The 17617-nt window shown below is 54.7% G+C and overlaps 2 protein-coding genes across 4 annotated transcripts in view; one reads left to right on the top strand and one right to left on the bottom strand.

The window, feature by feature from the left end:
* Positions 1 to 6922, top strand: part of PTK2B (protein tyrosine kinase 2 beta) — a 114515-nt gene extending 107593 nt beyond the window's left edge. For all 3 annotated transcript variants that reach the window (XM_040966437.1, XM_040966439.1, XM_040966438.1), the window contains 7 exons: positions 842 to 988; positions 1659 to 1694; positions 2014 to 2038; positions 3756 to 3802; positions 4444 to 4581; positions 4812 to 4892; positions 5910 to 6922. In XM_040966437.1, coding sequence (XP_040822371.1) covers positions 842 to 988; positions 1659 to 1694; positions 2014 to 2038; positions 3756 to 3802; positions 4444 to 4581; positions 4812 to 4892; positions 5910 to 6128 — 693 coding nt within the window. In that variant the 3' untranslated portion in view covers positions 6129 to 6922. The remainder of the gene's footprint in view (positions 1 to 841; positions 989 to 1658; positions 1695 to 2013; positions 2039 to 3755; positions 3803 to 4443; positions 4582 to 4811; positions 4893 to 5909) is intronic.
* A 1961-nt stretch (positions 6923 to 8883) lies between these two features.
* Positions 8884 to 17117, bottom strand: CHRNA2 (cholinergic receptor nicotinic alpha 2 subunit). The gene is given in 7 exon segments (XM_040966440.1): positions 8884 to 9009; positions 10104 to 11100; positions 13860 to 13969; positions 15271 to 15315; positions 15689 to 15882; positions 15885 to 15908; positions 17045 to 17117. Coding segments are annotated over 7 exon segments (1569 nt in total).
* Between the last annotated feature and the right edge of the window lie 500 nt (positions 17118 to 17617).

Here is a 17617-nt window from a genome sequence, read left to right as displayed (position 1 = left end):
AGCAAAATAGTTTGGAGGGACTAGGCAGATAATTACACAAAGGACTTCTAGGGAAGATTGACGGGAAAATAGAAAAACATGCAGTCCTTCTGCCTCAGAACATGTAGACAAACTTGATAGGTGCAGAGCCCCATGAGTGAGTAAATTCAAGGATTAGATGAATAGAACAAGGGAGGGTTGCATTTATCATATATCTGTAGGGTTGTATTTAAAAAAATGTTTTTGTTCTTCATCTTGTGTCTTAGCTCATGTGCCTCTTTTACCATTGGCTAAATAACCCAAACTAATACCATAAGACAGCATGTCTGAACAGAAAGGTATGGTCATGATGGGTGCTGCATGCTGTGGCTCACTCTCGGGTCCTGCTCATCCAGGGACAGCCTTGTGGAACCTCATACCAGGGAACTGTGCTCCAGAGCTTCCAGACCCGGTGCCATGGCATTTGAGTGGAGACAGGCACCAGATAACTGGTTTGGAATTTCTAAAACTAAAATGGCCAGCCACGATCACAAATGTCACTGAGACGATAATGGAGGAAGTCACTTGAAAATGAAATGTCATAGCAGATCACATAATAGTTTGGACACAACGAATGTTGAACAGTGTCTTCTTGGGTCTGGCATCCCACTGCCACACAAGCATGAAACATGGGCATGCAGCTGACAATCAATGATGGCTGTCTGCATGGAGGGCTATGGGTCCAAGAGTAACCCTGCCAGAAGCAGTCAGGGGGTAAGGCCAAGTTGGTGACTCCCAGGAGACTCAAATGGGAGACATCTCTTTCCGAGTCCAGGGACCGGGCTCACTGGGTCCCTTCCCCCTCTCTCTGCTGTCCTTGCAGGAGGAGGACTTCATCCGACCCAGCAGCCGAGAAGAGGCCCAGCAGCTATGGGAGGCAGAGAAGATGAAGATGAAGCAGATCCTGGACAAGCAGCAGAAGCAGATGGCAGAAGACTACCAGTGGCTGAGGCAGGAGGAGAAGTCCTTGGTGAGCCAGTGCCGTTGCCAACCAACCTCCCACACCACTTTGTAGTGTTCCTATGTAATTTCCAAATTTAAGTCCTCTTGCATGACATGCAAAAATTGGTGTGGTCACTACAGCACAGCGCAGCAGCAGGAACTGGGCGTTATTGCCTAGTTTTCCAGGGCTCCCAAGGAGTTAGCAGGAAGGTTCTCATAAGCTCAGGCTGAGTGGTATGTGTTCAGCTCATGTCCAAGTTCCTGGTTGGCCAGTGGTGTTCATGATCTTCCTTTTGTTGCTCAGTGATGCCAAGCTCTTTAGGGAATTTGTGAATGTCCGGGGGGCTCTAGTTGGTCTGGGGTCAGGGGGTGTAAAGTCACATTGTAAGTGGAGAAGCAATGGCTTCTGGAATCCAGAGATTTCAGCCCGAACAGGCCAGCCATGTCATCCCTAGGATGAAGGAAATCTTTGATAAAGGTCAGGAAAGGACACCCTGGGCAAAGGGAGGCAGATGAGGGGCTACATCCTGCCTTTACCTCGTAAGGGTTCAGACGAGAATTCTACCACTGAACCACCCATGTGCTGTCCTCGTAAGGGTTCAAACACACGCGGTATGTCTGTGCCAGTGCCCCCAGGCATTCTGAGTGCTTTCACTTCCAAATTCCTCACTCCTCTGCTTTGCTTTGCTCCTCTGCAGGACCCTATGGTCTACATGAATGACAAGTCCCCACTGGTAAGTCCCCAGGGGAAGTCTCTTCCCTTCACCCAGGGTCTGGGGAGGCCTTGTGTACCATGGGTGCCCTCATTCACCTCCTCCAGCCTCCAGGCTGCTTCCTGTCTTTGGAGCAGGTCTCCCTATAGTCTCCACATGGTTATTTTCCTCAATTTTCCTGCATCCCACACCTGTAAGCCCTGCCTTGACCTCCCAAAAGGCTCCCAGTTGTCCTCCCCAATGACTATAATCAAAGGAGAGGGTGGAGTACAGAAAGGGGAAGGAAGTGGGTCTCCCCAGAGCCACCTATATGATGTTCTCTCTTTTCCCTTCTTTCTAGACCCCAGAGAAGGAGGCCGGTTACAGTAAGTGCATCTGCCCTTCCTCTGCGGGGCAGTGTCTGCCTAACGTCTTAGTTTGGGCCCTGGTCCTCACTCCCTGCCCAGTGCAGAGAGCAGCCCCTTGAGGCCCACAGCCTGAGGAAACGTGTGCAGAGAGGCTTAGCTTCGGTCTCGAGAGCTCCTCCCCCCACCCCCACCACCCCCAAGGCCTCTCCCAGCCCTGGAGCTCTGATCCAGCTTGGTGGCCTCCCTCGTCCCTTTCTCAGCTGCCCACATCTTCAGTTCAGCTCCTCTTGCGTGTGGTTGGAGGAGCTGAACATTCTCTCTTTCTGTGTGTGTTTCCCACCTTTATGCACCTCCCCCAAGCCCAGAGAAGGAAGAGAGGTGTGCTCCTCAGGGTTCTCCCCAGAAGGGAAGAGCCAGTGGGGAGCAGAGAGCTGGGGATGAGGCTGTGGGTGATAACTGTCATGAAGCTGATCACAGAGACCCATCACCGAGAACTCCACGCAAGCCAGGTACAGGCCTGAGTCACTCACACATTAACTCAGTCTCACGGCCACTCTATAAGACAAATACATCTTTTCCTTACAGGTTGAGTATCCCAAATCTGAAAATCTGAAGTCTAAAATGCTCCAAAATCTGAAACTTTATGAGCAACAGAACATGCCAGCAACAAGAGGAAAATCCCACACCATGAAACTCCGTTTCATGCAGAAAATTAGTGAAGTGGGATGTAATTACACTCAAACCCTGTGTGCAAAATATGTGGGGAAACAGAAGTGAATTTTGTGTTTAGACTTGGGTCTTCCCTCTGAGCAATCTTATTATGTAGATGCAAATATTCCAGTACTCATGCAGCCCCAGAACGGAACCCTGAAACACACTACTGGGCCCAAGAATTCTAGATAAGGGGTACTCAACCTGTGTCTCCACCATCTACAGAGTGGACCTGTAGACCCGAGTGGTTGAGTAGCTTGCCCAGAATCACACGGCTGATGACTGGCAGGACTCAGATGCAAGCCCAGGCACCCTGGCTGCCTCCAGAGATTCTTCTGAGTTCGACCTCTTGTTTTAAGGAAATAGAATGACATGAAAAAAACTAAGGACCAGGGAGTGCAAAGGAGCTGCCAGCCAGCAGGCGGCGCACTTGAGCAGTACCTGCGAGGGTGGGCCCAGCCTAGTAGGCCTTTCACTGAGATTCCCTCTTCCAGCCCTCTGCAGTGTGTGTGTGTGTGTGTGTGTGTGTTAGTGCTGGGCACACTGAGGAGTGTCATAGCTCTGCTACTGTTCTACTTCCTGGAGCTGCACACACTCCAGGGGAACCCTCAGCGAGCGTTCCCTGGTCCAGCCACACCAGGTCAGAAGATGTTAGAGACACCTAGAGATGCCACTGCCTTCCCCGAGCCAGGATTCTCCCACCGGGATGGGATGGTCAAGGCTGGAGTACTACTGTTTCTTGGGGCCTGGAGTGCCCCAGGGATGAAAGTGCAAACCAGAGCTGGCACATCTGCTGTCACTCTGTCTCTGCTATCATTGGTTTTCTTTTTTCTATGAGACAGACATCAGTTTCTTTCCCCTACTGTGGGAAAGCCAGAAGACTGGAAGGTCATTTTCCCAGCCATCCTCCTGGAATTTGAGTGTCATTTCCCTTGGGGACTCCTGGCTCAGTTGTCCAAGGGGCTGAAGGGGAGGGTGGTGCTGCTGAGAACGACCCCCTCCCACTCACTTCCTTCCCTTGCAGCGGAGTTCACAGGGCCCCCTCAGAAGCCACCGCGGCTCGGCGCACACGTAAGTGTTGGCTCTTCCAAAGCTAGCCACAGCTTGAATTCAGTTGTCCATGAGACTGAGGACCATGCCCTGGGAAGACCTCAGAGACATCAGTCCTGTCTCCTTATCATTTAGCTGGGGCCGAGAGAGGGAGGATAAGTCCACACAGCCATTACATGAAAACACTAAGCAAACAGCCAGTGTCCTGTGTCCTCTCCTTTCCTAGTCCAGCCCTGGGGCCAGGAGATGTGGACCCTTCCTCTCTGGAACCCCTCCTCATAGATTCCAGCTTCCCCATTGACCCTGTAGTAGCCTGGGTGGGTACAGGTGTCATTTGCTCTGGAGCAGTAGTAGTTCCCAATCTTTACTCCCCTCTGGGATTACACGGTCTCCCATGCCCAGCACGTAGTTCCATTGGAGCAGTGTGAGGGCACTTGCAGCATTTTGTCAGAGCACCCCAAGCAGACAGCATCTACCCTGCAGGCAGGAGGCGAGATGCATTCCTGACCGGGGCCCCGTTACTCCAGGGGAAGAGTCATTTCCAGCTGTGCCAGTGGCTGCCTTGGCACCAGCAATGCCTGCCTAAGGAAAGAACGGCAACTTTTATAGCATTGCCGTAACTCATGCCTTTGCCCCTCCTGGCCGTCTGCTTCTCCCTTCAGTCCATCCAGCCCACGGCCAACCTGGACCGCACTGACGACCTGGTGTACCTCAACGTCATGGAGCTGGTACGGGCTGTGTTGGAACTCAAGAATGAGCTCTGCCAGCTGCCCCCCGAGGGCTATGTGGTAGTGGTGAAGGTGAGAGCCAGGGGCCGGGGAAAGGATGGGAAGACAGGGATGGTGCATCCCAATCCTTGAAGGGAGGCAGGGCTACACGGCCCTGCTGGCTGGCTGCCAAGGTCTCCAGAGCTGAGGTGGCCAAAAGCAGCCACACAGGACAAGCAGCACCCTGGAGAGCTCCTTGCAAGGGAAATGTGGCTTTCCCAGAAAGGAAGTGGTGACAGCCACCTGCTTCTTCCTCTCCCCAGAACGTGGGGCTGACCCTGCGGAAGCTCATCGGGAGTGTGGACGACCTCCTGCCCTCCTTACCCTCATCCTCTCGGACAGAGGTGAGTATCCTCATCCCAGACAGAGCTGTCAGCCGTCCCTTCCCTTCACCCACCACCTGTCCTCCTGACTGGAGGCTCATGGGGGTCCCTGGGCAGCCTTCTTTCTGGCCTCTGGGTCCCCAGCAAATGGCTTTGCAGAGCAGATCCAAGCAGATATCACCAGCAGGCTGAGATGACACTGGGACCTGGACAGCTTTCAGGACAAATTTGCTGGTGCAGGTCTCAGGCAATTGCAAAGAATTCTCCCCAGGTGAGGACTGGCCAGGGAGGGCAGGCCCTCCTCCACCCTGTTCCTGTTTGTCCTTTGCCCAGGCACCCTCACCACCAAGGTTAAAGGGGAAGGTGCCATCAGAACAGCCTCTGAGGCTCCTTCCGTTGATCACTTCTTCAAATTTTTGACATGTGAATACAAAACAAACTGACCCTAAAGACCAAAATGAGAGTCCTGGTATTGTGTGCTGACCCAGCTCCTGTGGCAGGGAGAGGCCTGTGGCTCCAGATGGAACAAAGCAGGGGCTTCCCCTGGACATAGCCCTAACTAACCCAGTCTGATGCAAGAGCTGTTTACTCTCAAGATGTCATTCATTCATTCATTCATTCATTCTTTGCATGTGACAGTATCCAGTGAATGGCAACCAGGAGGGTATTGGGTGTGTGCAAGGAACTGGGGATATGGTGGCAGCCAACAAAGCACTGTCCCTGGTCCTTTGATTTGACAATAAAAGTTCTTGCCCCTCCCCCAACCATTCTCTCAAACTCTGGGCCTGCCGGGAGGATCACGCTTGAAAGGAAAGGTGTGTTCAGCTGAGTTGGGCTGGGCTGGGGCCTGTGATGGCTACAGTGTGAGCCTTGGTAAACTAGCTTCCATCCAACACTGGGCATTGGATTCAGCTCCCCAGGGAACCTGTGATGGCCGTGACCAATCCTGGGGCCAGATGCATGTGTGGCATCACCCTCTGGGTAGAGATCTGGCAGTAACCTGGGCACCCCAGCCTCTACCACATACTCTTCCTGCAGATTGAAGGAACCCAGAAGCTGCTCAACAAAGACCTGGCTGAGCTCATCAACAAGATGCGGCTGGCCCAGCAGAACGCCGTCACCTCCCTGAGCGAGGAGTGCAAGCGGCAGATGCTCACGGCTTCCCACATTCTGGCTGTGGATGCCAAGAACCTGCTCGACGCTGTGGACCAGGCCAAGGTTCTGGCCAATCTGGCCCACCCACTTGCGAGTGACTGAGAGTGGGGTCACCTGCCCTCGTGCTCTGCCCCCTGCCTATTGTGTCCCTCCCTGCCTTGCCCCAAGGCCGAGGGGAGTCCTTCCCTTGCCACTTTGCACGACCTCCCCTCCCCACTTCTACCCCAGACCGTGCTGCTCAGGCCGCAGCTGGACAAAGGGGACTTTGGGAATGGACACCCAGGGCAGAGGTGACACAGTTGTCTCCAAGGGGCTGGGGCTGCCACCCGGCCCACTGGCTTCACACCCCAGCCCAAATGCTGGAGCTTGACAGGGGTCCCCAGCAGCTGAGATGGCATCATGCATGGCCATGACAGGTCCATCAGAAACAAGCTGTTGATCCTCATTCGTCTTCATCCCTCTGAGGTCCCCTGATGCACAGAGGATTCAGGCAGGGGATTCATTTCAGAGGTGGAGTGAAGACAAGATCAGGGAGGGGCCTGGCTTTCTTGTACAGTGTATATTGAATTTATTTAATGCGAGCTTAGCCTGGACTGACAGCCGTGTGCCCCCCTGAGGGAGGACCTGGGACAGAGGCCAGGACCAAGCTAATTGGAAATCTGGGCACAGGATGCTGTGTTGTCAACAGACCAAGTGTCAGGAGGAAGTGAGAGGTGGAGACCAGAACAGGACTGTGCGGGCCGCTCTCTCCCTCCGCCACCTGTCTCTCCCCCTCCTCCCCCTTCCCTTTTCCTACACCCCTCTTCTCATCTGCCCCATCCTTTCTGCGTGTTTGTGTAAAACACTTTTATCTTCTTTCTATCTGACTGTGGTTGAATTAAAATTGTACCATTTGCTTTGTGGTCTGGTTGGTTTGTCTGATCTACCCTTTGCGGGAGGATGTTGACCTTGAGCCACAACCTTGGAAGAAATCGACTGCATTCAAGGAGCGTGCGGGGTGAGGGCTGACAGATGCTGGTGTCCAGCCTGGCAGGGCAGTTGAGGGGGTCATGTGTGCCTGGGTGGGCAGCTAGAGCCCCCTGATGCAGGGCAGTCCCCACCACAGTCATAGGACACTCCTCTCTGCTGGGTCTCAGGAGGGACTTGGGTGATGCTGATGACACTGAGGGAAGGCTGGTAAGGAAGGGCCACCTGGTAACAAACCAGAGGATTTGGTTTTGTAAAAAGCAGATTCTGAAACTTTTATTCACATGCAGGGCTGACAGGAGACGTGAAAACAAAAGCAGACCTCGCTGTACCAGGAGAATGCATCTGGGGGGCTTGGGTGGGAGGGAGGGAGGCACACAGAGAAGCTAGGGGTTGTTGTCAGAGGATGAAAGGGCATGATGAGGGAGGAGCAGGGTGCCTGGGTGCTCAGGGGCAAGCAGGGTGCCCACTGGGTTGGCCAGGGAGAGGGCTGTGAAGGGCTTGGGAGGAGGGTACCCCAAAGGTTGAATGGCAACCAAAATCTCACTCTGCTTTGCCTATTAACCACAGTCTACCTGCAGTATAGAAGGTCTCAGTCGGCCCACCTCTGTCAGCTGCTGCAGCAGGGCCACCCTCAGGGCTGAGCAGGACTCTGGGGAGGTCTGGTCCCTGGGACGTGCAGCCAGGGCTGGATTCCCCATGCACAGTCACCATGGTCCCTAGAATGTCCCATTCCCAGGTGCAAGAATGTGCTGCTCAGAGGAGACCAGGGCAGGCTCCAGATGTCCAAGGGCACTGGGCAGGGCAGGGGGCCAGCTGGAGGGAAAGGGCCTGTGTTTTGGGTTTTTTTCATAGCCATCTTGGGGGCCGAGCAAGCAATCTGGTTTGCTGCTCTCAACCACTCGGACCAAACATCCAGAGTGCTGACACTACTCCCTGGCAGGGGCTGTGACAGGTGCTGGGGATGGAAACAAAGGCTTGTGTTTGGGGAGTTCAACCTGGAAGGGAGCCTGAAGCCTCCTGCCTTGGCCTGAAGAGCCCTGTGCTCCAGGTTCCCCAGAGGGAGAGAGCAAAAAGAGGGCACCAAACAAGCTCCACTGCAGTTTAGGGACAGATGGTGCCCATGTGGGCGGTGTTGCTCAGCTCTGCCCAATCTCTTGGGGGCTGGTCAGTGCTGAACCCTTGTGCTGCCAGGAAGAGGAAGCAGAAAGCTTAGGTGGAGCCCAGGAGCTCCAGGGTGCTTCCAGGTGGGAGGACTGGCCCCAATAACTCCCCCATCTGACGAAAGGACCCTCTCTGAACCCCACTGCAGGCCCAATCTCCTGCCCCACTCTCCCACCTCCCACCCGCCACCCTGTCTCTGAAGAGCCTCATCAGCCTGCTGTGGTCACACAGCTCCAAACCCTGCCAACAGACTCTGTACTTTCTTCTGAGCCTGGCCTAAGGTCAGCCCAACTTGCCTGGCCAGCTTCCTCCCTCTGTCTCCCACACGGAAGCCCTCTCCCCCTGCCTCCCCCTGCCTCCTGCATCCTTCCTCTGAGGTCCCTTCCCACTCGCCCTGTCCTTCTCCCTCTTAGCATATGTACTGAGCCTCCACACACTCTGACCTCACCACTGCCACCCTCTCACCTGCTGCAGAGCCAGCACTTCACCTGGGCTGCTCCTGGGCACACCAAGGCAGGGCTTGGTGTCCAGCAGGCTCTCTCACAGCTCAGGACAGAAACGTCAAGGTCACTCGTCCCAAGAAGTATTCAACGATGAGGCTAGATGAGGGTTCTGCAGAGAGGCACCTGCAGACAGATGGCGTTGGCTCCAAAGGGCATGGCGGAGGTAAAGATGGTCAGCAGCTGCTTGGCAGGGCCACCAGGGAGCCCATAGCAGGGACGCAGAATCAGATCATGCCAGCCAAGAATGGGGGAAGAAAAAGTCCAATGGTGCCCAGGAAACACACGATAATAAACAACCAAAGGAATATCCTATCAATGACCATGGCGACATACTTCCAGTCTTCCTTCACCTGCAGGTAGGAAGGGGCATGGCATGAGAGGCCAGGCCTCAGGGAGGGGAAGCATCCCATGCATATACAACCCCTGTAAAGATGGGCAGGAGGTGCAGTGGCCACTGTTCCAACAAGACCTGGGATGCTAACATCAGATGAATGGGTAGCAAGGCAGAGTTCCAGTGGGGACTGAACAACCCTCCCTTGGGGCTCCTGTTCTATCCTGTACACCCTCCTGGCAGCCAAGAGCCTTTCCATAAACCCTCAGGAGAAGGGGATTGGAGGGCCTGGGATGTCCCGGGCCATGGACTCTGGGGTATAAGCAGGAGGTGCAGTGACTTCCAGGCAGCCCAACAGTTACAGATGCCTGCAGGCTTGCCACTCATTCCACCTGCAGGAAATGCAGGAGATGACAGCAGGAGCCCAAGACAGGCAAGAGAGGGAGGACTGTGTGGAATCCAGGCTCAGAGCCCAGGTGGAGGGGCTATGGTGCCCAGATCCCAGCAGCCCCCTGGCTTCGTTAACAACTACTGTTCTTCCCTACAAGGCCACACAGCAGGCTCCTCCGGCCTTTCATCTAGCCTAGACTGATCAGTTCTGATTCTGAACCCTGCAGTCATCCAGAGCTGCAGAGGAGGGCCTGCCTGGTCTAGCCAAGAGGCTTTGGGGCTTGTGGGTGAATAATGAAGCTTACAAAGTAAGCACAGCTTACCAGGAGTGAGAAGAGGTCATCCAGGACAAGGGGCTGCTGGACTTGGTGGGCCAACCACATACCTTCTTGGCCTCCCCTGCATCACCCCCACCCCTATGAACTAAAGGGCAGAAATGGTCAAGTTCACCACCTCTCTGGCTCACTGGCTGCCCACTAGGCTGAGAGGCCTTCTTGACCCCCAAAGAATTCTGCCACCTGCTTATACATGCCCTAAGAACATTCAACTACACATTCTCATTATTAGTGCCAGACTGCATCAAGAGCGCTGGCTAGGGAAGGTAGACCCTCAAGAGATAAGGTTGGGTTGGCCTACACCTGCACCCCAAGTTGGGATGGGAACCCTGCCCAAGCTGGTAGAGTGACTCAGAAGAAGAAGCCCCTTAACCCACTCCCTACACACCGAGGAGTCAGCATCTTCAGACCGCAGGTGATCCGCGATGTAGTGCACGCCTTCCAGGGCCTTGCGCAGGCGAGGGGACAGCAGTATCTCATACTCTTGGGATACAGTCTTGGGCGCCAGAGCCCCTCGCTGCAAGCCCCTATGGCCATCGTAAGCTCCCAGAGTGGGAGCTGAGCAACCCGCACACACCCATCTCCGCTCCTCTTCCTCCTGCTCGGCATCTACATTGGTCTCCAGCCAGTGATACACGGGGCTGAGTTTGGGGCCTGTGGGGTTGTGGGACCCCAAAGGTGCCAGGGGCCGGTTCATGAGCAGCCAGCGGGGCACACAACCCAGCAGGACCCCTCGCACCCAGCGGGGCATGTTGTGGGTGCCCGGGGAGCGGTGGTGCACATTGAGGACAAAGACGGTGATGACGATAGACAGGGTGACGAAGATCATGGTGAAGAGCAGGTACTCGCCGATGAGCGGGATGACGAGCGAGGTGGACGGGATGATCTCCGTGATGAGAAGCAGGAACACGGTGAGTGAGAGCAGCACGGAGATGCAGAGGGTGATCTTCTCGCCGCAGTCGGAGGGCAGGTAGAAGACGAGCACGGTGAGGCAAGAGATGAGCAGGCAGGGGATGATGAGGTTGATGGTGTAGAAGAGCGGCAGGCGGCGGATGACAAAGTAGAAGGTCACGTCTGGGTAGATCTCGGCACAGCAGTCGTACTTCTTGCTGTGGTAGGTGCCTGTGGCGTTGATGATAACCCACTCGCCGCTCTCCCAGTAGTCCTTCAGGTCCACCATCTGCTCCATCTGCTCCAGGTCGATCTTGGCCTTGTCGTAGGTCCAGGAGCCAAATTTCATCTTGCAGTTCTGCTGGTCGAAGGGGAAGAAGGTGACATCGATGCTACAGGAGCTCTTGTAGATGGCCGGGGGCACCCAGTGCACGGTGCCCGTGAAGCGGAGATGGGCTTTGGTCATGTGTGTCACTGCAAACTCCCCATCTGCGCTGGGGAGAGAAGGGAGGAGAGGAACTGGTGAGGGGTGGGGATCCTGCACCCCAACAGCCCCATAGAGAGAGCTGGCAGCAGGGGGACTCCCACGGTGCAACCACCCCAGACACCAATATTCTGGCTGCCTGAGTTCTCTTGCCAAACAGCGTCGTTGTCATTCCAAAGGCAGGAGCTTGGAGAACTGAGCAAGTGCCAGGAAGCTTTAAACTACTCTCAGCATCGTGATTCTTCATAGATCACATCTGTTCAACTGTCACACAAATCATATACATAATATTCGTCAAACCAATCATACTTGTAATGTGTGACTGCCGTGTGGATCGTGTATGTAGTTTGCGTCTCAAATGGAGCATACATGTAACAAGTACCTGCCATACAGACCACACATGTATTTACAGCACTTGCGTGTCTGGAATCATGCTGGGGGCAGGAGGTGGAGTTTGCCCGTTTCTCCCATGGTGATGGGGTATGACCATTGGTGGACACATTGCTCCTTCCATGAGGGAGAGAGCCAGCCCCCGCAGGCGGGGACCGTGTCTTTTCCAGGTGGCCCTTTTGGTTCCTTGCTTAGAACAGGCCTAACATCTGCAATTGGAGCCACTTCGCACCCTACATGGGTTACATGGTACAGCCACAAGGGAGGAGGAGTAGAAGACACTGGCAGGATCTGGCTGGGACACAGATGGAGAGCGAGCCAGCAGAGGGTTCCATGGGGACCAGAAGCAAGTGGAAATGCACAAGTCTCACAGGGTGTGCTGGGGCGTGAGTGAGGCTAGAGTTGCACTGTGGCATGAGGCATCCGAAGCGTCCCAAGGAACCCTGAACCATGGTGCTTAGTAAGTCAGGGTTTCCTGAATATCCTGGGGAAGTGGCACAGTGGATTCCACACCCACACCCTGTATTTAATGTGCTACCCCTTTCCTATAATCCCTAAAGTCCAAAAAAGCAGAATATTAAAAAAAGAGTCTCGCCTTTGCCCCCCTCGTTCCCCCCCAACAATGCAGGGTCTCTGTAGCATCTTGGGAATGTCATTACAAATTTCCAGACATCTTGGTCATTACAGTATATCATCACTAGATGGCGACATACACCCATTTATGGGGACAACAATGTCCCTTTTCCTGTGGCTTTCAGCAGTTCACTTGGGTGCAGGGACCCCTTAGAATGTCTGTCTGTCTGGTTTAGGCGTTTGTCCTGTCCAGGGATACATCATGTGGTAATCAACTGCACTTGCCAAACTCTTGTTGATCCTCACACTCCACATCTTGTCTATCCTCAGACTTCGCTCCTGGCCTCCGCCGGGTTTTGTGGGGTGCTTTTGGGTGCTGACTTCTAGCCGGGGACATCTCAGGGGTGGGTGAGCTGTGCAGCTATAGCAAACACTGGTGCCTGCAGAGCTAGACCTGCCTAGGGCTACGCTGAAAGGGTTCAGGACCCGCCCAGGACCGGACAGTGTGGGGCATACTCACTGGTTCCTCATTGTTCTTATTGTTTGAAAATAGTGCTTCTGAAACAGGGTCAGATGAATCGGGGAGTACTGGGCTGGACGGAACATTTAGCAAGGTCTAAGATATTATCCTGGGAGGGAAAATCCATGAGCCCAAAGAACTGTATCATGAAAAATAAAGAATTTTTAAAATGTATGTATTATCCTGGGGCCAGTGCCTACAGTGCTGTCATCCCATATGGGTGCTGGCTCATATCCTGGCTGCTCCACTGCCCATCCAGCTCCCTGCTTGGGGCCTGGAAAAGCAGTAGAGGGTGGTCCAAGGCCTTGGGACCCTGCACCCACAAGGGAGACCCAGAAGAAGTTCCTAGTTTGTGACTCCAGATCAGTTGTCTCTCCTTTCTCTTTCTCTGCCTCTCAAATAACTCTTGGGGGCAGGGGTGGGGGTGGGGGGTTGGAGATGCTATCCTGCCCTGCCCCCTGCAGGACCAAGGGGCATAGAGGAAACTCCATCCTGGTCTTCCACGTCGGGGTGGGGGCCCGAGCACTTGGCTATCCACCGCTGCTGCTTTCCCACACGCTGTGCAGCCAGGACTCTAACCATTGCTCACGTGGGATGCCAGCATCTGCAGCCAGCAGGTTAACTCCCAGCCCCTGTGGGTTTCTAGTCCTCGTGCTCAAAGAAAGGCTTGTCCTTTTTGGTCCTGAATACAATTAGAAAATTTAACAGGGAAGGCATCTGTGGCACAATGGGGTTAGGCCACAGCTTGGGATGCTGGTATCCCTTACTAGAGAGCCCGTCCAAGTCCTGGCGACTCTGCTTCCAACCCAAGCTCCTGCTCCCGAATCCTAGTGGGTGAGCCCTGACTGTTCTGGGCAGTTAGGAGCCAACCAGAGGGTGGGGGGTATTTTAATGCCCCTCACTCTCCCAGCCCTTGTCCACCTGCTGCTGCTTCGTCTTGCATACGGTAGACGAGAATGAATTAATAATACATATTAAAAAGCAGAGCGCATGCCATGTGGCTGTGCAGATTTCCACAGTGCACCCGAGGACGCACCCTACCTGTTGCCACAACACTGCCACCTCTACCACTCCGGCCTGGAGGGCAACACCACACCCTGGGCACTGGCGGATCTTTGTCCCGCTGGCACAGGGCAGGCCACAGCGGGCACTGAATAATGTTGAAAAACAAGGTGAAGGAAATGAAGAAATATGTAAAAAAAAAAAAAAAAAAAAGGGAAGGGACGGGCAAGGAAGCTGCAGGAAGCCCCGCTCTTACTGTCCCAGGCGCCCAGGCCACTTCCTACTTGTTGTAGAGGACAAGGTCCGGGGTCCAGATCATCTCCGAGGGCACGCGGAGGGAGGTGATGTTGCCAAAGTCAGCAGGGTTCCAGCGTAGCTTGTAGTCATTCCACTCCTGGGATGGGGAGGGCAGTGGGTCAGGGGTGCTGCCTGGCCAGAGGCCTCCAGGAGACCCCAAGTCAGGCAGTGTCCCACAGCAAGACCCAGCCCCCAGATGCAGGAACCCCCAGAGTGTCTTCCTGAGCAGGTACAAGGGATAAGAACAGACAGGTGAAACCTAGCCTTCTCTTGGGAGCCCTCCCACCCCAGTAGTGATCCCGGGGCCTTCAAGCCATGTAGGGGCTACACTGCCTTCCGGCCAGGCACCTCCCTAAGATGCTACTCAATGCTGTGGTGTCTGTGGCTTTCCCAGCAGCCCCTGAGATGGCCCAGGTCAGGAAGCAGTGGGGTGGGAGGTCCCCCACACCGAGGCCTTGGGAAAGGCCGGGTAGGAGTGAGGGGTAAGGAAAGGAAAGGGATGCCTGTGGCCCAAGTCCAGTCCTGTGAGTGGCACTTCAAAGACAGCCACAAGAGTGTGGCTTTGGCCTCTTCCAAGAAGTCAAACTGAGGGTTCCTCCCTTGAGTCCAGCTGGGCCCCCTGGCTGCCTTTGCCAACAGATTGAAGCAGAATCAACAATTCATGGGCTGGGAGAAAGCAGTGACTTCCTCTTCCTGTCCCTTTGAACCCTCCCTCCAGAATCCTTGCTGTTAAGAGACCAAGCAGAGAAGCCCTGGAGGGCCTAGGAAAGGGATCCCAGAGGACCCAGCCTTCCAGAACATTCTGGAACCTTCTTGAGCTTTCTAAACACCCCTGATAGATGGGCCAGTGACATATCTTAAATCAGGCACTGGACAAATACCACCAAGTATGGAATCACACCAAGCAGGAAGAACCAGCCCAACTCCTGGTTACAGAAACCAGGGGCCATCACAGGCTGGGAGTTGATTTTAGCAGAGAGCTGGGCCAGTGAGCATTCAGGGTAAGGACTCTAGGGTTCCAGGCTGGCCTCCCCCTTTTCCCACCTGGCTACACTCTGCTTCTTACTCTCTTCAGCTGGAAAAGAAGCAGCACGAAGCCTCATGGGGGACTTTGGTGACAAACCTATAGAGGCAGGGCCTATGAGATGCCTACAATGGGGAAAAGGTGGTTTGACTTCAGTAAGCTACAGTCTCAGACCTGGCAACTGGGCTCAACCATGAACCCCGTCCTCTGCTGGCTCCTGGACATGTCAGCGGACTCCTTGGGCACCTGTGGATCCAGAATCTTGCCCTTCCCAGGGCCCTGTTAGTAGGAGCCCTGAGTCTGCAATAGCAGATTCCTGCCCCACTGCCCCCTCAGCCAGGGAGGGCCCCCTCAGCCAGGGAGGGCCCCCTCACCTGCTTCAGCCAGACATTGGTTGTCATCATTTGGTTCTTTTCATCCTGGCCGGCAAGGGAGAGAGACAGAAGGAGCAGTGAGGATGGCAGAATCAGCCCACAAAGGGGGCAAGTGGCAAGAACTGTTTTAGGTCCCGATTGGCTGGGATACCCTCTTCTATGGCCCCGTAAGACCAGCCATCTCTGCTGCCACTCACCCAAGTTCTTGCAGGTCACACATGGGCTGCTTAGAGCCTCTCAGTTTGTATCTAGGACTCCTTCCCCTCCCCCATCCAACTCCCTTTAATGCCCTCTGCAGGGGAGGAGGGAGCTCTAGGTCCAAGATGGGGTAGCCATACTGGGGGAACCATACTGTGGCCAGGGCAGAGGCAAGGCGGGAACCCTGCAAAGGGGTTGGCAAGGGCTGGGGCAGACCTACCACATCGATGAGCTGTGCGATGGAAAGCCCGAAGCGCACGATCACAACATCCGAGGTGTTGGGCACAGGCCGTGCCCAGCGGTTGTAGCCCCCAAAGAGGTGTTTGAAGAGACGGTCCTCGGCATGGCTGTGGGAACCTTGCTGGGCTGACGCTGTGGGACGGGGAGAGAGAAATGGGGTCTCTAGTGGTCCCAGGGCAGGTGCTCAGCTTGTTCTGCACCTCCCGCCCCATCAGAACCACTCAGCTTCCCAAAGCCTCAGTCTGCTCATCTGGCAAGGGGGACTGCTGACTCAGCTCCTGTCTGCAGACCCAGCTGAGGATTCTTATCTAATACATATTAGATAAGAAATCAAAACCAAGGGGTGCAGTGTGGGGTGGGTGGGACTCAGAGACAAGAAAGTCAGATAAGAAGGGCAGGTGTGGACAGTCTTTGAGGTGCTGCTCGAGACACCTACGTCTCAAATCCCAAGGCCTGGTTTGAGTCTTGGCTCTGCTTCCTCTCCAGCTTCCTGCTAATGCACACTGTGGAAAGCAGCAGGTAATGGCACAGGTAGTTGGGAAGCTGCCACTCACACGGGATACTCCAGTGGAGTTCCTGGCTGTGGCTTTGCTCAGCCCCAAGTCCTGCAGACATTTGGGGAAATAAATCATGGGCTGGAAGATCTCTTTCTCCTGGCCTCTCAGGAATTACTGTAAGCCTGGCCCCGAGGCAAGCGGTGTTTCTCCCTGTGTGCTGGTTAGGGTAGGCATGAACGCTAACCAGGAAATCCTCTGCTATTTTGGGGCCTTAACCCAGGTTTTTCATAAACCGCCAGCACCTGTGAATTCTCCTCAGCTAGGAAAGCCTGGTAGCGTTGTCTGCTGGGATCGCTCATGTCAGCTTTGACCAAGCTCTGAGTGTGGCTTTGCTACTTTCTGACTCAGCTGCCTGAGCAAGCTAAGAACTCCTGTTCTCCAGTCCAGAAAGATGTCCATGTTATCTGGGATGGCAAGTGGGAAGACAAGAGCCATTGTGTGTGTGTGTGTGTGTGTGTGTGTGTGTGTGTGTGTGTGTGTGTGTGTGTGTATGTGGTACCCTGGTTGCCCAGACGCTGGTCTCAAACTTTCACTGGGTCTTCATGGTAGCCCTGGGAAGGCTTGTGATACTGTTTGCATCCTACAGATGAGGAACTCAAGCTTGAGGACACTCAGGGCAACACAGTGGTTAATGTAAGACCTGCAACTGCCCCTCTGCTTTCTCCCTGTACCACCCACCACCCAGCCAGTGACCCCAGGTGTAGCCTGCAGCTGTTTCAGCAGCAGGGAGTCCTCTTGCAGGAGAGCTCTCCCCAGATGGGCTCCCAGACCACACTCACCTGCCATGACCAGAAGGAGCCAGCATGCACCAAGCTGGGTCAGGGAGCCAAGGACTGGACAGCAGGGGCCCATGGCTTCAAAGGAAGAAGGGTCTGGCTTCCTGGGACCCTGCGAGGCAGACAGGCTGGACCTCAGCCTCCTGCCCCAGGAAGGCCTCGAGGAGCTGGTGGGCAGGGCTGTTGCTGCTGGCTTCCACGTGGCTACTTCTCACCTTGTTCAACCTTCAGGTGGATGTCCCAGGCCAGCACGACACGGCTAATGCAGAAAGGGGTCCTGGGGTCAACAAGGTTAAAGGCAGCAGGGAACGACTCGAATGTTCCATCACCAGAAGGAGCAGGAAAAGCAGCATTTGTAAGCTAGCATGTTCTTTTGTATAGTGACCATTTAAAACATGCCACTGCAATGGCATAATAGATATCACCTTCAAAGGTTTACCATCTGACTTAGCTGTCTTTGTTTTAGCAGCCCTCCATGTTTCCCCATAGGGGTGGGGGGGACCCTGTTCCAGCCTCCCTGGTGTGGGTACCCTGGGAGTGTGGCATTGGCCCTCAGTACAGATCATAGGCACAGGA

This window comes from Ochotona curzoniae, unplaced genomic scaffold, assembly GCF_017591425.1.
Source record: "Ochotona curzoniae isolate NIBS_2020 unplaced genomic scaffold, NIBS_Ocur_1.0 scaffold_4505, whole genome shotgun sequence".
Lineage (NCBI taxonomy): Eukaryota > Metazoa > Chordata > Mammalia > Lagomorpha > Ochotonidae > Ochotona > Ochotona curzoniae.
Note: the sequence above shows the minus strand (reverse complement) of the source record. Positions and strands in the feature narration are given on the sequence as shown.